General features: G+C 37.5%; 1 protein-coding gene across 1 annotated transcript in view; it reads right to left on the reverse strand.

Moving 5' to 3' along the window:
• Positions 1–12,195, reverse strand: part of SMARCA5 (SWI/SNF related, matrix associated, actin dependent regulator of chromatin, subfamily a, member 5) — a 41,813-nt gene extending 29,618 nt beyond the window's left edge. The window contains exons 1-3 of the mRNA XM_035022998.1: positions 11,550–12,195; positions 7,871–7,945; positions 2,261–2,427 (exon numbers count right to left, since the gene is read on the reverse strand). Of these exons, the coding sequence (XP_034878889.1) occupies positions 2,261–2,427; positions 7,871–7,945; positions 11,550–11,726 (419 nt within the window). The 5' untranslated portion in view covers positions 11,727–12,195. The remainder of the gene's footprint in view (positions 1–2,260; positions 2,428–7,870; positions 7,946–11,549) is intronic.
• Positions 12,196–21,900: the final 9,705 nt, after the last annotated feature.

Raw genomic sequence — 21,900 nt, forward strand, 5'->3', positions numbered from 1 at the left:
CTTCTCAAAGAAGCATTCCTCAGAAACTCAGACCAAAGCAGTAAATATATGCAAGAATATTCTTGCTTCTTTTATATGCTTCAAATTAGAATGTCTTAATATGTTATTTCTCATACTTCTCTGCATTCTAACCACATGAAACTTAGTATAAAGATGTACCCTCAATTCTCATTTATTCTCCACAAACTAGGAAAGAACTTTAACTTTTTTTTTTAAAATAAAATCTCACAGTCGATTATCAAGATAGTTGATTATTATGGTTATAAAACTGAAGATAAAGGCTGGAATGTGCTTATTACTTCAAAGTGAGGGTTCATTGAATATAACTGTAAATGATGGAAGGAAGAGAAAAACACATATGTCCTTATACTTAAGGATAGTACCATCACCCTAATTACTTTGCATAAGCTAACTTTCCACTTAAGATGGCTTGAAGGATAGAGGAAAAAATCTGTTAACCAAGACTCCTTTTCCCCAATAACACCAGTAAGACCAAGCTGAGCAATTTATTATATATTTACTACAGAATATCTTTATCTTATATAATCTTAATAAAATTATTTCTTTTCATGAAATCCTACTAACTACTTATATCATAAAAATATCCATTACAGTACTTGGCATTTCCAGAGCAGAAGACCTGATGCCATTTAAATAGCTGCAAGGGGTGCCTGGGTGGCTTAGCCGACTCTTGATTTTGGCTCAGGTCATGATCTCAGGGTCCTGAGATCGAGCCCCACATCCGGCTCTGCACTGGTTATGGAGCCTGCTTGAGATTCTCTCTCTCCCTCTCTCTGCCCCTCCCCTGCTTCCACTCTCTCTCAAAAAAATTTAAAAATGTTTTAAATAAAAAATAAAAATAGGGGCGCCTGGGTGGCTCAGTCGTTAAGCGTCTGCCTTCGACTCAGGTCATGATCCCAGGGTCCTGCGATCGAGCCCCGTGTCCGGCTCCCTGCTCAGCGGGAAGCCTGCTTCTCCCTCTCCCACTCCCCGTGCTTGTGTTCCTCTCTCGCTGTGTCTCTCTGTCAAATAAATAAATAAAATCTTTAAAAAATAATAAAAATAAATAAAAATAATTAAATAGCTGCAAACTTCTCAAGTGTGAACAATTTAAATACATCTAAAGTGCAAGTGTCTCTTAGGAAGTTTCCTAAATATTAAAACAAAAGCACTCTGGTTACACAAAATGGATAAGGTGTAAGATGTACTAGATAAATGGAATACCCCATATAAGATTAAGGTATTATGGGACACCTGAGTGGCTCAGTAGGTTAAGCGTCTGCCTTTGGCTCAGGTCATGATCTCAGGGTCCTGGGATCAAGTCCACATGGGGCTCCCTGCTCAGCGGGGAGTCTGCTTCTCTCTCTGCCTGCCACTCCCCCTGCTTGTGCTCTCTCTCTCTGACAAATAAATAAAATCTTAAAAAAAAAAAAAAAACATTAAGGTATGCTTATGCTTTCTGATGAAAATCCCTTCAAGGTACAGCTCATGCTTCTGTGTTTCTGTAAACTGTATAGTAAATTTAACATTGTTGAGAGCAGTTTGTAATTTCCTCTTTTAGATAACCTAATGGATTTAATTACTGATTATTTTTCATTTCTCACTTTGGGAATTACATGGTCATTCCAGGGAACTGAGATTACCCTAAAGCTATTAATATCAAATCTATTAGTTATAACCAATTAAACATCTTAATTACTCAAGCAGCACAAAAATTCCAAGAAAGTATTTATAAACTGAATATATAAGAGTTGTTTTATACGTTTTAAACAACCACCTAAGGGCAGCATACAACTTGACACTTCAATTTGTAGGACAAGTAAGTAATAAAAATTTTAAACAAACTCCTATGGCATAAATCATCACAACATTCCATTTACAAGCACAGACTTCAGATAAAAGCAATCCCCCGATGCATGTATGTGGTTTATGCCTACAGCATACCCCAAATCAGACCTAAATTCAAGCCTGGATTATTCGAATTACTTCTGTGGGATGTTAAGTAGGCTGCTTAACCTCTGCATTTGTTTCCTCTCCAAGGAATGGATAACATCTCAATTCCATAAACAGGATAATGCCATAAAAGTTAAGGCATTACACATTATTCTTATTTATACATGTATGGCTACTTCCTGTCAAGCCAACTGGCGCCAAATAAATAACAGCCCTAAAACAATTTTTTTAATGAAGTGACTTTATGCTTCTAATGAAGATTATCAAAAATAAATGTTTCAACTATGAAATATAAACTATTACTCACTCGCCAACTGATAGCAAGTTTTGTTTCTCATCCTTTTTTATTCGTGGTCGCCCTGGTTTCATCTTCAAAGGTGAGGTTGGAGTCTTCTGAGCAGCAGGCTGGATGAAATGTGCAAACAGCTCTGTCTGCTTTAATAAATATTCAAATCTATTTGCTCGGTCAGTTTGCTGCAAATAAATTTTAAGACACATTTTATCAGAAGATTAATACAACTTCAGAAATCAAAGCTTCAACATGCCTCTAAACAGTGAACTCAGCAATAAAAAGGAACAAATTTCTGAGACATGCAACATAGATGAGTTTCAAAAGCATTATACAAAAAAAAAAAAAAGGGCAAAGCATCAATACTAAGTGAAAGAAGCCAAACACAGAAAGACTACATACTATGATTCCACTTACATGAAATTATAGCTAGTCATAGAAAGCAGATCTGAAGTGTCAAGGGGATAAAGACAAGAGCAAACTTTTCAGGGCATGATAGAACTGTTCTACATCATGAATGTAAGGTGGCTGACTGCATGAATCTGCCAAAACTCATTGATTTAAACTTAAAACTGTCATGTGTCAATTATACATCAATATAGTGGACCATAAAATGTCAAAAAATTATGACATTATTCAGTACAAGTGAATTTATTCAGGAACGGGGAAAATGCGTTGGTCATTCAACAGTTCAGTTGTGCCAAATTTTAAAAAGGTATCAGGTTAAAAAACACTTATATTAAGGGGCACGTGGATGGCTCAGTTGGTAGAGCACATGACTCTCAATCTCAGAGTCGTGGAGTTCCAGCACAGGGCTTACTTAAAAAAAAAAAGGTGGGGGGAGGGCGCCTGGGTGGCTCAGTCCGTTAAGCATCTGCCTTCAGCTCAGGTCATGATCTCAGGGTCCTGGGACTGAGCCCCACATCGGGCTCCCTGCTCAGCAGGGAGTCTGCTTCTACCCCTCCCTCCCCCTCGTGCTTTCTCTCTCAAATAAATAATAAAATCTTTTTAAAAAATCTATTAAGTTCGGGCGCCTGGGTGGCTCAGTTGGTTAAGCGACTGCCTTCGGCTCAGGTCATGATCCTGGAGTCCCTGGATCGAGTCCCGCATCGGGCTCCCTGCTCGGCGGGGAGTCTGCTTCTCCCTCTGACCCTCCCCCCTCTCATGTGCTCTCTCTCTCCCATTCTGTCTCAAATAAATAAATAAAATCTTTAAAAAAAAAAAAATCTATTAAGTTCATGAAATATATTTATTAACCCAATGCAGTTAATACTATTTCTTCCTTTCATATCTAACCTCTGCCACTTTGAAATGTTCCCTATTATCACACTAAGAGAATGGAAGAATACGAACCAAAACAACTTAAGATCCTTGAAATCAACATGATTCTCCATGATAAATTTCCTGTAGAAGACAAGCTTGTTTTTTGTTTTTGAAGATTACGAACTATTTTAAAGTACTGAACTAAAAGATACTTATGTGAATTTTGCAGTATTTCATTTCTCAATGCATATAATAAAAAAGCCAAGAAGATGCAACTAGAAGATGTTGGGACTGAAAAAGTCTATTCAATTATTATAATTTTATTTGGAATCAAAATAAATAGGCTCTGGAAATTAATTCAGATAGGTCAGAGCTGGACATTTTAAGGTAAAACCTATTCTGCAGTATTCAAAAATCACTAAGTATTCTTCACTTCTTTCAAAAGTTTTCAATAAACATTATCTTCTTAAATAACTGTTCAACTCAACAACTACTTTTGTGTATCTACCAGAAATGGCACTTTTTTTTTCATTATAGTCCAATATCAAAAATAAACCTAAGGGATTATTTGAGATTGTCAGAAGGTGATAAATGCTCAGAAAATAAAGCAGGGTAAAAGGAACTGGGAATGGCACTAAAATTTTAACAGGGATGACCAGGAAAATCCTAAGACATGATGTTTCAACAGAGAAGGGGGCCCCCCACCGCCATTCTTAGATCTTATCACACATCTCTAATTTTCAAAAACCTTTAATGGCTCTAGATGTTTTAAGATTTTTCAAAGTGTGCTTCATGACCCATCAGAACAAAAATATCCAAGACCTTCTACACGATCAAGTTTTGAACTACTGCCTTAAGGAATTAAGTATAAATTTCACCACAGTTCTATACAAGAGGCAATGACTTCAAAATTCTCACCATGCATTCATCCAAGTGGTAGTGGGATTATAAACTAGTTGCAAAGAACCAAGGAGTTCAGAACAACATTTACAAAATAACCTTTCAGTAGAACTGTGGCAAGGGTTGAAGGAAAAACAGGCAAAGACTTTGGTTGAGAATAAGAATATTAAAATAAAAGTGATTTGAGATCTTAAAGAGAAGGGAGAAAACTAACAGATCCTTAAAAAGTAGAAACAATAGAATAAGACTAGGAACCTGAAGGATATAAATTATAAAATCAAATGGAAGATTAAAATCAATAGCTTAAAACCAGTTTCTTTCTCTGAGACAGAAGGAAATGACACAGGGCAGGTACAGGCCATACATATTTGGAAACAGAGAGGAAATAAATTGAAGAAAGGCCTGTAATTATTTGTGGAAGAAGCCTGAAAATAAGGGTGGCAGAAATGGAATAAAAGTTTATCCAGAGTTGGTTAAGTTTTTAAATAGCTAAATGGATTGTTGTTCAATAAATACTGAAAGCCTAAGACAGTAAAAACCATAAATTTATTCTGGTACCAATCAGCACTATTATTTAGTTTTCTCAAGTAGTATTCAGCATCCTCGGTTCAAGAATGAAAAGTGTTAGATACTAAGACTTACCTATGGTTAGAAACTAGCAGATGGTGGGGAACTTTTTTAAAAGAAAAGTAATCAAGATCATGACTGGTGAAAAAGGAAATAACTAGGAAACTGAAAAACTTGGAAGAAAAGTATGAAGAGATTTGAAGAGGCCAGATCATTAAAAAGGAAACAAATATAGAAGCCAACAAAATAACCCATGCAATAGAAGAATACTGAATAGGGCAATGGGGAAAAAAGAGGAACTATTTTTGAGGTTAAACTTGCAAGACTACTAAATTATGAAATACCGTCATGGACAGCTTGGGTATATATTAAGAGGAACTGTCATTGATTGAGATAACACTAAGTAGATATGTGAGGTAGAGAAAACAAATTCAATTTTGCATATTCCTAAGAAAGAAGTACCAAAGGGACTTAAATGTCCAACAAACAAATGAAAATAATACAATGCCTGGAAGAATCTGGGCTAGAGATAAATATTGAGAAGAATTCAGTTTAAAGAAAACCAATGATAGGGTTGCCTAGCTGGTTCAGGCAGTGGAGCATGTGACTCCTGATCTTGGGGTTGAATTTGAGCCCTACCTTGGATGTATAGATTACTTAAAAATAAAATCTTAAAAAAAGAAAGAAAGAAAAAGAAAAGCAATGATAAGGATCGAACTGTTTGAGAGGAAATGTTTAGGATGTGAAGGAGGACAAAGGAATAGTCAAGTAAATAGGATATCATCTAGGGGAAAAAAAGGTCTCTCAAGGCAAGTAAAAATTTTAAGTGGGGCGCCTGGGTGGCTCAGTCGGTTAAGCGACTGCCTTCGGCTCAGGTCATGATCCCGGAGTTCCGGGATCAAGTCCTGCATCGGGCTCCCTGCTCGGCGGGGAGTCTGCTTCTCCCTCTGACTCTCCTCCCTCTCATGCTCTCTGTCTCTCATTCTCTCTCTCTCAAATAAATAAAATCTTTAAAAAAAAAAAAAAAGAAAGTAAAATTAAGCTATAAATTGGAAATTAAATTCACTAGTACAGTGTTAACAACAGAACATAAATTGTGAAGGGTTTGAAGAAATGAATGGGAAAAGTAGAGCTGGCAAATTTATCTTTTTCTTTAGGCTTGACAGCAAAGAAAAGGTATGGGACAATTAGAGATATACACATATATAAAATATAATAGAAATCTTAGATGTTATTTAATGAAATCTTGCCATTTACAACATGGATGATCTAAAAAGTATAATGCTAAGTGAAATAATTCAGTCACAGGGACGTCTGGGTGGCTCAGTCGTTAAGCGTCTGCCTTCAGCTCAGGTCATGATCCCAAGGTCCTGGGATCGAGCCCCACATCAGGTTCCCTGCTAGCCAGGAAGCCTGCTTCTCCCTCTCCCCCCCCCCCCCCCCCCCGGCTTGTGTTCCTGCTCTCACTGTCTCTCTGTCAAATAAATAAAATCTTTAAAAAAAAAAAAAGAAAAGAAAGAAAGAGATCAGTCAGAGAAAGACAAATACCATATGACTTCACTCATATGTGAATTTAAGAAACAAAGCAAGAGAGGGGCGCCAGTGTGACTCAGTCGTTAAACGTCTGCCTTCGGCTCAGGTCATGATCCCAGGGTCCTGGGATCGAGCCCCGCGTTGGGCTCCCTGCTCAGCAGGAAGCCAGCTTCTCCCTCTCCCACTCCCCCTGCTTGTGTTCCCTCTCTCACTCTGTCAAATAAAAAAATAAAATCTTAAAAAAAAAAAAAATTAAAAAAAGAAACAAAACAAGAGAAAAAAACAGACTCTTAAATATAGAGAACTAGTGGTTACCAGAGGGGGGGTGAAATAAGTGCTAAACACTAAGTAATGTACAGAATTAGTGAATAACTGTATTGTACACCTGAAGCTAATATAACACTGTATGTTAATTATACTGGAATTAAAATAAAAATAAAAACAGTGTCATTTATATTTTACATACTACTTTTTATCATGCACATTATGTATGCATATACATATACACGTGTTCAAAAAATGCATATGTTTTTAGGATTTTGAAGCTATGTAAGAGATTCAAAAATATTTACTGATCTTGAAGAGAAGATCAAAGGTTGAAGAGAAAGTAAGTTTCAAAAAAATATTTGTTAAAATATATTACGTACCAGATATTGATCTAGGTGTTGAAGACAGATTAAGACACTGTTTTTACTCTTAGAGAGCATACTGTGTTATAGTGCATAGTGGTATTACTATTTAACATGTTATTTTAACTTTTTAAGATTTCAGTACAATTAAATGAGTTTAATCCACATAAAGCACTCAGAAAAAGGCCTAGTACATAGTAAGCACTTGCTATTAGCCATTATTATTACTGAATCTCAATTTAAGTTTAAAGTTCTTTGTAGGTTATGGTTAAGTCATGCTAAAAAAGTTTTCTGAGGTATGAAATGTGAGCTGGGTCCTCGACGATTCAAGTATAACAACATCATGTGCTCTTTTTGTAAAGATCTCACCATATTATAAAAAAGCTGTGGGCAAGGAGCATATATTATTGTCTTCGTACACAACAGAATGACAGATGCAGAATACACCTTGAATAACTACTACTCTGCTCTTTTACTCTCCTCACTCCCTGACACTAAATCTTAAAATAAAGGGAAGTAACATATCCCATATATTTACATAATACTATTATGTGTGTTCGTGTAATATTTCTATATTTGCTTTACATAGGCAAGTAACAAAATTATAATATCCCATGTTACACATATTTCAACTGGATATCTGTGCCTCAGTTATAAAAATTTAATGCAGAATTTTGGTCCATTCAATCACCTAATTAAAAGTTATTATAGACTCTATTCATATACTAGAGCATACCATTTTTTCTTCATAGGTAGGATCTGGTTCTTGAATTTCTTTTTGCTTTCCAGGGGATGCATCATCAAATACTTCCTGGTAGGAGGGAAAAATCATGGATTGTTCTTCAAAAACAGTTAACACACCATTATTAAACTAATTTCTGCTCAAAACACATTCTAAGTAATGCTTTCTATCCCAAACTTGCTAGATACTTAAATGGCTATAATCTAACCTGACAGGGTATCTTGATGAAATTAAATGCCATGATGGTAACAACCTATTTAACCCAAATATGTAAACTGCATGGCTATTGGCCAAGATTAAAACACAAGACTATTATCTACATCATACTAGAATAACTTTCAACAAATCGGTTTCTTTTTCTATTCAATAACTATTATGAAACCAAATTAAATAGTATATAATGTGAAGAAATCATGTTCCTTTTTAATCATAAAACTGCAGTTATCTACTGTACTTCTATACAAACACACCTAGAAATTACCATCATTAGCCACCCTGATTCCCATCTTCTGGGAAAATACAAAAAATTTATCATGCATCCTAACTCGAATACTCCTTAACTACAAATTAGTAATAAATATCCTTTCTTGCAAATTTATTCGACCTGACATTCAAAATGCCACAAACAGCAACAACTACTCTGCAAAGTTCTACTCATCCATCAAAAAAACAACTAAAGAACAATAGGTAAAAGTATAATTTTCATCAACAATGTACAAATCCACGCTTGGCAGTATGTACTATAATAAAGTTACCTGTGATTAAAAAATTGGGGGACTGGAGCTGGTATAGTACCAGAATTAAGAGGTCAAATAACCTAAATTCTAATCTAACTTCACTGCTAAGATCTTTAGGCATCTGTGTTACCTCTAAAGATCATCGCAAATCTCTGGTGTCCTCGAATAAAAATGATAAAGCCACTTACTAGCCTACTTCACAAATGGTACTAGGTATCATAAAAGGTCAAAATATACCGTAATAAACAACAGTAGTCATTATTTCTTTCATAGTTAAAAAAAAAAAAAAAAAGGATTTGGACTCCAAGACTAAGATCACATGATTATTTGGTATACAGTGTGCCTATCAGTCTACTCTGTTGACATATGTATACCTACCTACTAGTCTAATCAACAGTGAAAGACAAAAAGACAGGTTCCATCCACGTTGCCAAAAAAAAATCACAATAAACAAAAAACGAAATTACTCCCCTGACTTACCAGTACACCAAGCAAAAATGAAAATTTAACTGAATACATAGGAAAGCTAGCTAATATTTCTGGGAAGGTCCACCTTGTCAGAAACAATTTGTGAATGCAAGCTTTCATTTATTTTCTAATTTTGAAAAATACCCAACTTAAATTCTACTTTCAAACAAGAAAAAGGCATTTAAGATTGCCAAACATATTACACATATATGCCCAAACCTAGTATTTATCAGTGAACCTCAATGATTTCCCAATTCATTTAGGAAAAAGATAATGTACATTTACTTAAAAAAAAATTTTTTTTTACTTTAAAAAAATTTCTTAGGGGCGCCTCGGTGGCTCAGTCAGCTAAGCATCTGCCTTCGGCTCAGGTCTTGATCCCAGGGTCCTGGGATCCAGCCCCATGTTGGGCTCCCTGCTCAGCGGACAGCCTGCTTCTCCCTCTCCCTCTCCCTCTGCGTGCTGCTGCCCCTGCTTGTGCTCGCTCACTCTCTCTCTCTGTCAAATAAATAAATAAAATCTTCAAAAAAAAATTTTTTTAATCAACTATTACATGAAGAGAAAAACATCAAGACTAAAACTAGTCAGTGAAGAAAATGATAAAAGATTACTCATGTTCCTATACCGAAAAGGTAAAAATAACTAAGTCACTCTTCAAGAGATAAAATTGTCAAACATCCTTCTTAAAAAGTGTATGACAGGGTAAGGTTTGTGGGAAATGGGTCAGTTTCAGAGCCAGACCTGGGTTCTATCACAGATTCTACTTATCAGAAGACTCAATTTCTTCATCTGGCAAATAAATATGGCCCAGACTTCATTGGGTACTCATTATCACATCAACATCCACACTTAAACTTTAATTCCACTTAAATTTAAAAACCAGTTTAGGCTTTAAATTACTCTTTCTGATATTTAAATAACGTCTCCAGTAAGACAATGGTTGCTATTCCAAAATTTGAATGACAGACCCTTTTGAGAAGCTGATGAAAACTATGGACAGCATTTTGCAGAGAATTGTCCATTTACACACAATTGCTTTCAGTGTCAGATTTTCAAACCCCCTTAAACCGTGGAGCATGAATCCAAGTTAAACAGCTCTGGTAATCCAAAGAACCATTTAAAACCTTAAGAAAAATAAGCAACACTAGATAAGAACCTGAAACAAAAATCACATCACTTAAAAGTACAGAATATCAATGTCCCATTGCACTAAAACCTACCCTCACCAAAAATTCTTTTATAAACTACTAACATAATGTTAATTGACGCTAGATTAGACCTTTGGTGCCCAAGTAAAACTTTGGTGCGCCAAACCCTTCGATGTTAAACTGCACTTCCATTTACTTATTGTGTTAATTCTGCATCAAGGATCCTTTTTTAGAGCAATATTACCTTCACTCCTTCTAAGGATGAAAAAATCCCAGAAATCCTTGGGCTGCGACTATAAAATATCTCAAAACAGATCGAAGGCCAAGAATAAAATTTGGAAGGAGCAATCACTTTGTTCCCAGACCTCTCAAAGTCCTGGCGCACACCCAAGAGACCCGCCTGGCAGCTCCCCAAACTTTCCACCCCCGCAGCACTGTCACCATCCCCGGGCCAACCCCAGCCCTTGAAGGCAGTCTCGGCAAGCGAACAGTACCAATTTTCAAAAAAAAAAAAAAAAGGCCTTCAAGGCCCAAAAAGAGGAATTGCGCTGGCCTGAAAGCCAACCGCCCCAGACTCACTAATTCATCCACTCACTCATTCATTCATCCCCCTGCCCAAATTAGATGGAAGTCCAAGACAGCTGCTGCTGCCCTGGTCGCTTACCTCCCTAAGGAACAGTGCCTGGGAGGAGCCTCCTCTCCCTTCACAGGAGCAGCTGCGCCCCGCTTATCCCCACTGCGCACTCGGCCATCCAGCTCTAGCCATTGTTTCTGCCCAGAACAGATACCGCCCCCGCAAGGACCGGGATGAAGAAAAGGAGGCCGGAGTCCTCGGATGCGCTGCTTTTAAATGCCTTCCCCACCCCACGCATCCTTCCCTCACTACCAAGTGGCATCTCCCTCTTCCTTCCCGCAAGTTTAGTGGAAACTAAAAGCTACAACAGGAGATGGGTGAGGGAATTATGGGAATCTACCGAAAAAAAAAAAAAAAAAAAAACCCCACACACATAACAGGATAGGTTCCTCTCGGCCTCGGTAATCAATAACATCTGTTTAATAATAGCGTTGGAGGATTTGGCAAGGCTCGCTAAAAAGACAAATAATGCAAATGTGAAGTGCCAGAAATCCCTCGGAGTCGGCGTGGGTAGGTTAAGCACAAGGGCGCAAGTGTGAATCATTTCGGATCCTAAGGGTCTGAGGCCGAGTTTGGATGCAGGAGGGGTGGAGTATGGCTCTGCGTCTGATCACTAAAATCCGGCCGAGGAAACCAGATCCTCCTCCCCACTGCGCCCTCTTCCCCGCGCCACAAGCCACCCTCACCTCCATCTCGGAGTCCGCGGGGCCGGAGCTAGCCGCAGAGGAAGCCGCCTGGGCCGCGACGGCCTCCGGGCCGCCTTTGTTGCTGCTGTTGCTCACGCTGCCGGCGGCCGAGGCTGCGGGCTTGGAAGGCGCGCTCTCGGGAGGCGGGGGTGGCGGAGGCTCGGCCGCGGACGACATGATGTTCCGTCTGCGTCACCCGCTGCTGCCTGAGGCCCGGCTCGGCAGAGATGAGGAGGCCTAGGCCTGGGTGGCTACGTCGCCACGAGCTGACGGAGGAGCGAGACGACCACCCGAATGGCCCCCTGCGCTGCGGCTCCGCTACGAGCCTGAGCCGGGCCCACCAGCCTCCCCCTTTCGTCTGCCTCCTCTTCCGCGGGGCTCAGGATTCGACCGGCGCTTACCTCACGGCGGGAATCACGTCGACGGGAGTGGGCGGGGCCACCTGGGTCACCGAGGTCAGGGAAGGCGGGTTGATTTACGGGAGGGCGGAGGGTTGGAGTTAGGAGAAAGGTAAGCGAAAGAGAGACCGACGCCGGGAACTAGCTTCGCCGCCTCCTTTTCTTCCTCTGGGAGAAATCATCTATCTCGCCAGCATCCAGGACGACTACCTACGCCACCGACTTTCAACCCTCGCGAGATTAATAGTTGGCTAATTGACTGGGTTCTGAGTGCGCTTGCGCGCTCATCTCGCCTCACCCTTGGCCACGCCCCTCGGGGGCCCCCAGCGGGCTCTAGGACGAGGAGTGGGCGGGGCCTCGGGGGAGTGCTTGGAGACGTAGCTTTGTGCGTCGGCTCTTAGGCATGACGCGAACGCAGTTCCTAACGGCCATCCTCGTCTGTCCTGTCTTCTGAGCCCGGAGGGGGGCGGTGGCACCACCTGGAAACTCGCCCAGGTTTTGCGCTGCCTCCTGAAACATGGAGGCCTGTGCTGACCTTAACACTTTACCGCCTCCGCTTGTAGGCGTGACGCCATAGTGTTGACGTTATGGTTATCCCAAGTGACGTCTTTTTTGTCGTGTCAGGACAAGTTTCCGTTAGTGTGATTTTTGTTCGTCTTCTCATGTTAGCTGTACCAGTCATTTCTAAATTTCGTCTACTTCGATACAAAGTTAGACTATTTCCTCCAGATTTACATGCTAAAAGTAAGCAAACTGTACGCGTCCATGTGACAGAAACCTGAGTAATCAAGGAAGAGAGGCGGTGGGTTGTATCTTTTCCTCAACCACCAAATATTAAATAAAAAGTACATCCTTTTTGGGCGCCTGGGTGGCTCAGTTGGTTAAGCGACTGCCTTCGGCTCAGGTCATGATCCTGGAGTCCCTGGATCGAGTCCCGCATCGGGCTCCCTGCTCGGCTGGGGGTCTGCTTCTCTCTCTGACCCTCCTCCCTCTCACGTGGTCTCTCACTCTCTCTCATTCTCTCTCTCAAGTAAAAAAAAAAAAAAAATCTTAAAAAAAAAGTACATTCTTTTCTCGGTAAGAAATGTTGCAAGTAATCGCTGTTTTGTACACCGCCTTAGGCTTCAACACAGCCTCAGGGTCATGTGCATCCGTCTACTGCAGAATTTAAGCCCATTGTATTCTATTTGATAACAAATCAGCGTATTACAGTGAGGTGTTATCTGCACTGCACAAGCTCTTATTCATCTTTGCATCCCATGTCAAGAATTCTATCAGTGCTTATTGAATAAAGAAGACACGCTTTTCAAGAGTTAAGGTTTGAGCTAACTGGTTAATTATGCTGAACTTCATACACAAAGGATCTCCTTAGAATGTATAGACTGCAAACTTAACTAATCAAACGATAATTCTTTGAGATCTGGAAAACGTCCACCAGCCCATTAGAAATGCTATTTCTGAGACTATAAGAAACTGCCTAAGGATACATTAGAAAAATACCTGCAATGACATTCAACATAGTCTTTGCATTGTAATTCAGAAAGCTACCAATAGGCTGAATCCAACATTGAACTGTGATTTTAAAACTATTGTACACCCACAAAACGAACTATTCTTAACCTTTTAACAACCATTAATGTAGAAGAATGTTTATTACATAGTCTTAATTGAAAAAAATTTTAACAGTTCAAACATATAGATAAAATTTGGAAGGATATTCATAAAAGTATTAAAAGTGTTGCTGGTGTTTATTTCCTATTTTTTTGTTTGTATTTTTTTATTTTTCTAAAATGAATTTGTATATTATATTGATAAAACTTATTTTTAATATTAAAAAGTGTTCTTTTACCTAAAAAAGTTTGAGTGGAAGGGTAAAAGGTAGTGTCTAAGGTGGTATCTGACATATAGACACTCAATTAAATAGTTATTTGATAAATATTTAATATTGACATCATTAAGTAGGAAGAATATAACATTTATTTAATATTCAGAATATCTCCCCACTCTATAGTGATGGGTAGGTATCTTGGATCCTGGTTTGGAAACCCTAAAAATATATGTAAGTATATAAATGGAAGGTTCTTAAGTCTAAGGACTATTTAAGGAAAGCTATAAATAGCAAGAAAAGCAATAAATAAAATTGCCTTTAAAATGGCAATTGTCTTTTAACATGTGCATTTATACCGTGAGTTTCTTATATGAGCATATGAAAGCTGTATGGGAATCTTAAAAATTGTAGAGGGAAGATATTTAGAAGAAAAGAGGAGGAGAAAACAGAATGTTTGAGTCCTCTAATTAACATTAAGAACAGAGAAACAAATTTTGAGCAGGGTCTAGAAGCAGAGAGAAAGAGGAGAGAGAAGCTACAGAAAACACAACATGCCTGGCAACTGAGCTGTAGGAATATTAGCTAAGTTAGGCATATAGTACTTACATGGTGGCCAAAACACAAAGACCTATTTTTCTTCAAAGACTAATAAGTTACAGTAATAGCTAGTTCTGGAATTGATAGTATAATATAGGATTAGTGTAGCTCTTCAGGCAAGCACAGATTCCAGTGCAGGCTCAAGAACTTAGTAGCTGTGTGAATGCAGGCAAGTTATCTTTCAACTTCTTTGAAATCCATTTTCTTGTCTTTTTATTATTATCTCAATTTTATATTGGGGTAATATTCTTATAAGGACATCATAAAAATTAAAGAGATAGTGCATGTAGTGTGGTTAATACAGTGTCTGACCTGGAGTGAGCTCTGTGTTCAAGTATTAGGTATTCTAATCCTGAAGAATCATAAGCCTAAGAATCAGTCCAGTTGGAGGAAGGATAATCTCATGTTTTCTTTTTTAATAAGGAGGAAGGTAAGAGGAATCATGTCAAGAAAATGCTAGAAAAAATTCCTGCTTTAACCATGTTCCCAGAAATAGAATGTTACAATGTAAAAACATATTAGTATTCTATCTCAAATATGCAAATACATGTTGTTTACACTTAAAATTTCCTCTGTTAGAGTTAGTGTGCCAGAACAGCATGTGCTGTGCTGTGCCGGAGAGTAGAACGAAGAGATGTTGCCAGAGGACAAAAGATGCCCAAGAGCAAGAACTCTCAGCATTTTGGCCTTGAATGATAAGGGAATGGAGTTAATTAAGTTTATCCAGAACAGAGTAGGAATGCTGAGCCTCTCTTCATCACATACTTATTTTATTTTGTGAAAGCCTAGGAAAATAAAGTCTGTAACTACGTGACAACAATACAAGAGTATTGAGTTTGTGAGTATCTGTGAATGGAGAGTTCCAACAGTAGATACCAATGATCACATCTTGTATGTATCATTTTCAGAATTCTCCTACATGGGTCATTTGCCATGTAAGAGCATTTCAAACAAAAATATTAACCAAGTTCTTAATAAAAAAGATAAATAAGGTTTAAAAATATTCCCCTTATATTTGGTCACCAACTCACATCAGTGGGTGACTTTGTATCTGTTGGGTGTTTATACATGTTTTTATGTAATCATTTAAAGTTGCCTTTTCTTTAATATACCCAAGTCAAAAATTCAAATTCTCTGTACCTTTTCCTTCCCACTCGTGAAAATATTTACTTCTTTATTGCATTTGTTCTAGGTAAAATACTCCTAGGAACCCAAACATTATAATCCAAAGTGAAATTTTAACTACCACCACTCCTGAAATATTTTCAAAAGAATTCGCTATGGCCAAAGCTACGGTTAAGAAATTTGGGGTTCCTTTGCTCAAAAGATTGAAAGTAAGAAGATGGAAAAATATATGCCTCAAACATTATTCAAAAGAAAGCAGGAGCAGCTATATCATTATCAGGGAAAGTGGACTTCAGAGTAAAGAAAATTACAAAGAGAGAGTGTCAATCTACCAAGAAATGTCAATCTACCAAGAAGATATAACAATTCTAAACATGTGTACACCAAACGACACAGCTGAAAATATGCAAAGCAAAAACTGATAGAACTGGGGGCACCTGGGTGGCTCAGATGGTTAAGCGTCTGCCTTCGGCTCAGGTCATGATCCCAGGGTCCTGGGATCGAGCCCCGCATGGGGGCTCCCTGCTCAGCAGGGGGCCTGCTTCTCCCCTCCCCTCTGCTTCTCCCCCTGCTCATATTCTCTCTCTCTGTATCTCTGTATCTCGAATGAATAAATTAAAAAAAAACTTAAAAAAAAAAAAACTGACAGAACTGAAATGAGAACAAATCTACAATTATAGGGCGCCTGGGTGGCTCAGTTGGTTAAGCGACTGCCTTCGGCTCAGGTCATGATCCTGGAGTCCCTGGATCGAGTCCCGCATTGGGCTCCCAGCTCGGCAGGGAGTCTGCTTCTCCCTCTGACCCTCCCCCCTCGCACGTGCTCGCTCTCATTCTCTCTCTCTCAAATAAATAAATAAAATCTTAAAAAAATAATCTACAATTATAGGTGAAGGCTACAGCATCTCTCAATAACTGATAGAACATCTAGGCAGAAAACCACCAAGGGTATAGAAGAGCTCAACCATACTGTCAACCAACAGAATCTACTTGACATTTATAGAACACTTCACATAATAGAAGAATACACATATTTTTCAGGAACCCGCAGAAAATATAATAAGACTATAAAACAAACCTCAACAAATTTTTAAAAATTGGAATTATACAGAGCTTGTTCTTCACCCACAGTAGAATTGAGCTAGAAATCAATAGCTGAAAGTTGCAAGGACTATCTCTAAACTAAACACCACACTTCTAAATAATCCATAGGTCTCAGAGGAGACCTTAAGAGGAAAACTAAATTGAACTGAATAAAAATACAATTTATCAAAATTTGTGGAACACAGATAAAGTGCCAAGAGGGAAATTACAGCACTAAATACTTACATTCAAAGAAAGGGAAGAGACTCAAATCTAAGCTTCCATCTCAGAAACCCAGAAATAGAGGAACAAAGTAAACCCAAAGTAAGCAAAAGGAAGGAAACAATAAAGGCAGAAGCAGAAGTTGATGAAATTAAAAGAATTCTACATAAAAGATCTTAATGCCAAGTAAGTGAGTTATACAAGGTTCAAGATAAAGATAAACATTCAAAAATCAGCTGTATTTCTATAAATTAGCAATGAACATGTGGACTCAACGCAAATAGGCTTTTCAACAAATGGTTCTGGAGAAACACGTATAGCAAAAAACAAAAACAAAAAACCTTGACCAAGGTTTCACAGTTTGTACAAAAATCAGCTCAAAATGGATAATAAATTTAATGTAAAACAGAAAACTATAAAACGTTTAGGAAAAAATAGGAGAAAATGCTAAGGATCTAGAGCTAAACATAGAGTTCCTAACCTTTGAAACCAAAACCATGATCAACGAAAGGAAAAACTGATAAACTGAATCACAAAACTAAAAATATTTGCTCTTGTGAAAAATGCCAAGAAGATAAGAAGACTAGCCATAGAGTAGGAGAACATATTTGCAAAATACATATCAGACAAAGGATGAGTATCTACAATATATAAAGAACTCTCAAAATTCAACAAGTAAAAAAGCAAAGAGTCTATTTAGAACACAGGGGGAAAAAATGAAGAGACATTTCACTGAAGAAGATATGCAGATGCCAAACAGCACATGATAAGATGTTCAACATCATTATCCATTAGAAAAATGCAAATTAAAACCACAATGAGATATCACTTCATACCCAACAGAATGGCTAAAATAAAAAATAATGACAACACCAAATACTGGTGAGGATAGAGAGAAACTGAATCAGACGTTGCTGGTGGCAATGTAGTGCAGTGTTGATAGACCCAAAAACACTGAGAATGGCTGTTTTTGGAAGAGACTACTCTTTTCCTCAAAAAACAAAAGCATGTGCACAATTTTATTTCTCTGAAGCTATTGCTCCTAAGTATAGTCTCAATCGTTTGTATTAATGGTAACTTTTAACCAAAGTAACTTATGTCACACAAAACTAGAGGGTAAGTAATTGTAAACTACATGTCATACACTGCCATTTTAGCAGACTAGCCAAACTCATCAATACACATAACACAACATTTTACAGAAATACACATCCTTTATAAGATTTCTAAAAATGGTGAAAATAAGCACATTTATTAACAGGCCCACAGAGGTAACCTCTTTGTAGCATTTAAAATACAAAATAAAAGCCTACAAACTGAAAATTATGTTTAGTAATAATGTTGCAGCGTCATATCATACTTAGAAATGATTTCAACATCCAATGAATATCTGGAAATTAATGTAAGTCCAAGGTTTTAAGTCACCTGAAGAAATTATCTTCAAGCCAACATACTGTAAAATGTAACTACTATTGAAAATGAAACTGATTCAATTTGGCTAAACACAAATTCATATTTTTTAATAATTTTTAACATTAAGTGGAAGTAATGTTAGTTTACTTGATCAATAAACTAGTGTAAATTTAAGAAGAACATTCCCAACCAGAATAAGATATAGGCTTGCATGATACTTAACACTGGTAAAACAGAGAAGACATAGCTAGACTTACTAAACCAATAATATTGAACTAGTCTTGTTTGCTAAAGATTCACTTAAATGTTGTGAATTTGTCTTCAAAAGTTACCTGTTAGTTTTGCTAAGAAAACTTTTCTTTCCTTTTAGATTCTGGCACATTTAAAGTATTAGTTCATTGTTTTCTGGGAATTTTAAGAATATTCAATCTATGTAAGTGCTTATTTACCTCTATCAGCCAATCAGAACAAGACTGTTTAAGAATTTATAATCTAATCTGTCAATAGCATCCTGAGATGGAAAAGCATTACATACTCACAGAATGAAAAGTAAAGATCTTTCTGAATTACAAACATAAATAGAGAGCCCTTACAGTTTCAATTCTAAAATTTCAGCCACAAGGAAAGCAAGAGTAAACACAATATCACAGTAAGTCTCTGGTCCAAGTATCACAGAGCTCTTTTTCCTACAGTAAATTCTTAATTGATTTGAGCTCAAAATAGAGAAATGAACAGTATAGATAAAATACACTATTTTTTTTTAAAGATTTTATTTATCCATTCATGAGAGACAGAGAGAGAGAGAGAGAGAGAGAGAGGCAGAGGGAGAAGCAGGCTCCCCAGGAGCAGGGAGCCTGATGCGGAACTCGACCCCAGGACGCTGGGATCATGACCTGAGCTGAAGGCAGACGCTTAACCATCTGAGCCACCCAGGTGCCCCAAAATACACTATTTTATAGATAAAAATACACTAACAAAACTAATAATCTGTTGTCTCTCACCAAGCAGAGACTAGGTCTCTATAAAACCCTAATTCTTTAAGAGAAATCATCCAATGATCAGACCATAAAACCAAATCACCGGTGATTGCTGCCACCAATGGAAAATAATTTATCAGATACAGAAGAACCAAAAACAAAGCACAAAATTAATAGAGAGGAAAATTTAAAATAGAAAAAAACAGCATCGCAAATTTGCTGCTTTGGATTCACCTCTTTTGGATTCACCTCTAAGGGCCAAGAGAAGATGTACATGGGCTTCAACTACCCATTCGGTGCACTTCTCTGGTTCTATTCTGTTCCATTGGACATCTGGGTGGGAAATTTCCGAAACCTTCAAAAACATTAAAAAAATAAATAAAATCATGAACTCTCATGAAAAAGAATGCATGTTAGATGCATGCTTTAACTCATCCGTGAAGAAATTAATGAGATGTTTGAACCAGTTCAAAGGAGAATTCAAAAAGTACAAATTTATATGGAGTAAAAGAATGCTGAAAGGAACATGCAAATGGAGGTAAAACTATCTTCTTCCACAGTAGGGAAGGGAAGTCAGTTTACTCCCTACTGAATAGTACATTTGCATTTCTATAGACAAGAATTATTTTGTAATTGTATCTGTTATTTGTAATTTAGAATTGTAAATCAGAATACCCAGAGTGTTGTCCTCTATGCTCTAGATAATTCCTAATTTGCACTGAAGCGCATTTTCCCTACACACCATTGTCCTAGATTATTATAAATAATTCTCACTTGCATGATTAAGTAGCCTCCTAACTGGTTAATTCTTCTTTATTTTGCACTAAGTGGAAGAACTGAAATCCAAATCCATGCTGGTAACCACTGTAGTGTGTGTGTGTGTATGTGTATATATATATATATATATATATAGTCATTCATATATATATTTGTGTATTTATATATACGTATGTGTGTGTATATATAGTCATTCTTCATCTCTATCTAGAATAGCTTTCTCTATTTTCTCTTGATTTTTCTGCCCCCAATTAAGTGCATTGTGTTTGGTCCACCCCAATTCCACTTGGTTATGCATTATAGTGCCTCCTAGATTACCATCCATATTTCAGTTTCAAATTCCTAGTGTTAGGAGACAGATTAGTCCAGTTTAGAACAGGTGCCCATCTTGGATTCATAGGTGTAAATAAGGGGCAGGACCACTGGGTACAAACATAGTTACCTAGGTCTACCTCTTGACCAGGAGCCAGGATGGGAGGCAGTTTCTCTTAAAAAGAAGACTGGTGGACACAAAGCATTGACTGGTATCTCCAACATACGTTTATGGTCTATGCCACAGAAAGTAAACTATTTTTTATAGAAAAATCTATTAATATTCCCAGCCTTGTGATCTTTTTCTTACATAAACTTTTCTTTTTTTTCCTTTTTTTTTTATTGAAGTATAATTAACACACAGTGTCATATCAGTTTCAGGTGTACAAGATAATGATTCAACAATTCTATACAGTACTCAGTGCTCATCATGGTAAGTGTACTCTTAATCTCCATCCCCTAGTTCACCCATCCCTCCTACTCATCTCCCCTCTAGCAAACACTAGTTTGCTCTCTGTATTTAAGAATCTATTTTTTTGTTAATTTTTTTTGTTTCTTAAATTCCACATATGAGTGAAATCATATGGTATTTGTCTTTCTCTGACTGACTTATTTCACTTAGCGTAATACACTCTAGCTCCATCCATGTCATTGTAAATGGCAAGATTTCATTCTTTCTGATGGTTGAGTAATATTTCAGTGTGTGTGTGTGTGTGTGTACTACACAGCACTATGACCTTTTTAATTTTTATTCACAGTTTAAATTTCATCAAAGGTGTCAATTCTAAGTTCAATTATACTTGAAATACATTCAGCTAAATTATATTTGAAATATGTTTTTGTGAGAGCTAGAGAGGTTAATTTCACCCATCTGAAAATTTGATTCTTACCTTTTTAGGTATGAAGTTATTATTCTATAAAAAGTCATCATGAAAGAAGATAAGAGCTTAGTATCTTATAAATTCTAAAAAAATCTTTTCAGTTTTTGACATGTCTCAAAATAGAAGCTCTTCATAAGTGTTGAACTTCATCTTCTGTCTATAGTGAATGTCCCAGAATGCATGTAAGTGGAAAAATTCTCTAAGTCTCTGTTACCAGCCAGGAGACCCACTGAGTTACGTTCTTAAGAAAATAGCACAACTTTGGGTTCTGCCCTAGAAAGATGGGGCCACTTCAGAGCCTAGCTTAGTGGAAGGACGTGGAAACTGTGTAAGTCCCACATTCAGAAATGAAAGAGAAGGAGGGAAGTCAAAGGAGGCTTCCACTGACTATGTTGCAAGAGAGTCAGGAATTACAGAACAGGGACGTTGTCAATAAGGCTTTGTAATCTTTGCAGGCTGCTCCTACTTGTTACTTTTGTCACTCCTTTTGATGACCATTTCAAACCTAAGTTTCTTTTACCATTGAATTTTCTTCTTCTACATTCAGTACTCTGAATTGATGAACCATTATATTTGGAAGTAGACTGAATTTTAATTCTGGATTTTAAACTCACAAGGAAGTAGTTATTTATGATGCTGTAATTTCCTTTCCTAAACTAGTAAATCTTAAGCACTTAGATTCCAAATCAGAAACTTAAGGTGGAAATTGTGATAGCAATGGTATCTTACAGCTGGTTGGCA

This window comes from Mirounga leonina, unplaced genomic scaffold (genome assembly GCF_011800145.1).
Source record: "Mirounga leonina isolate KUSES-001 unplaced genomic scaffold, KU_Mleo_1.0 Mir_176, whole genome shotgun sequence".
In the NCBI taxonomy this organism is placed as follows: Eukaryota; Metazoa; Chordata; class Mammalia; order Carnivora; family Phocidae; genus Mirounga; species Mirounga leonina.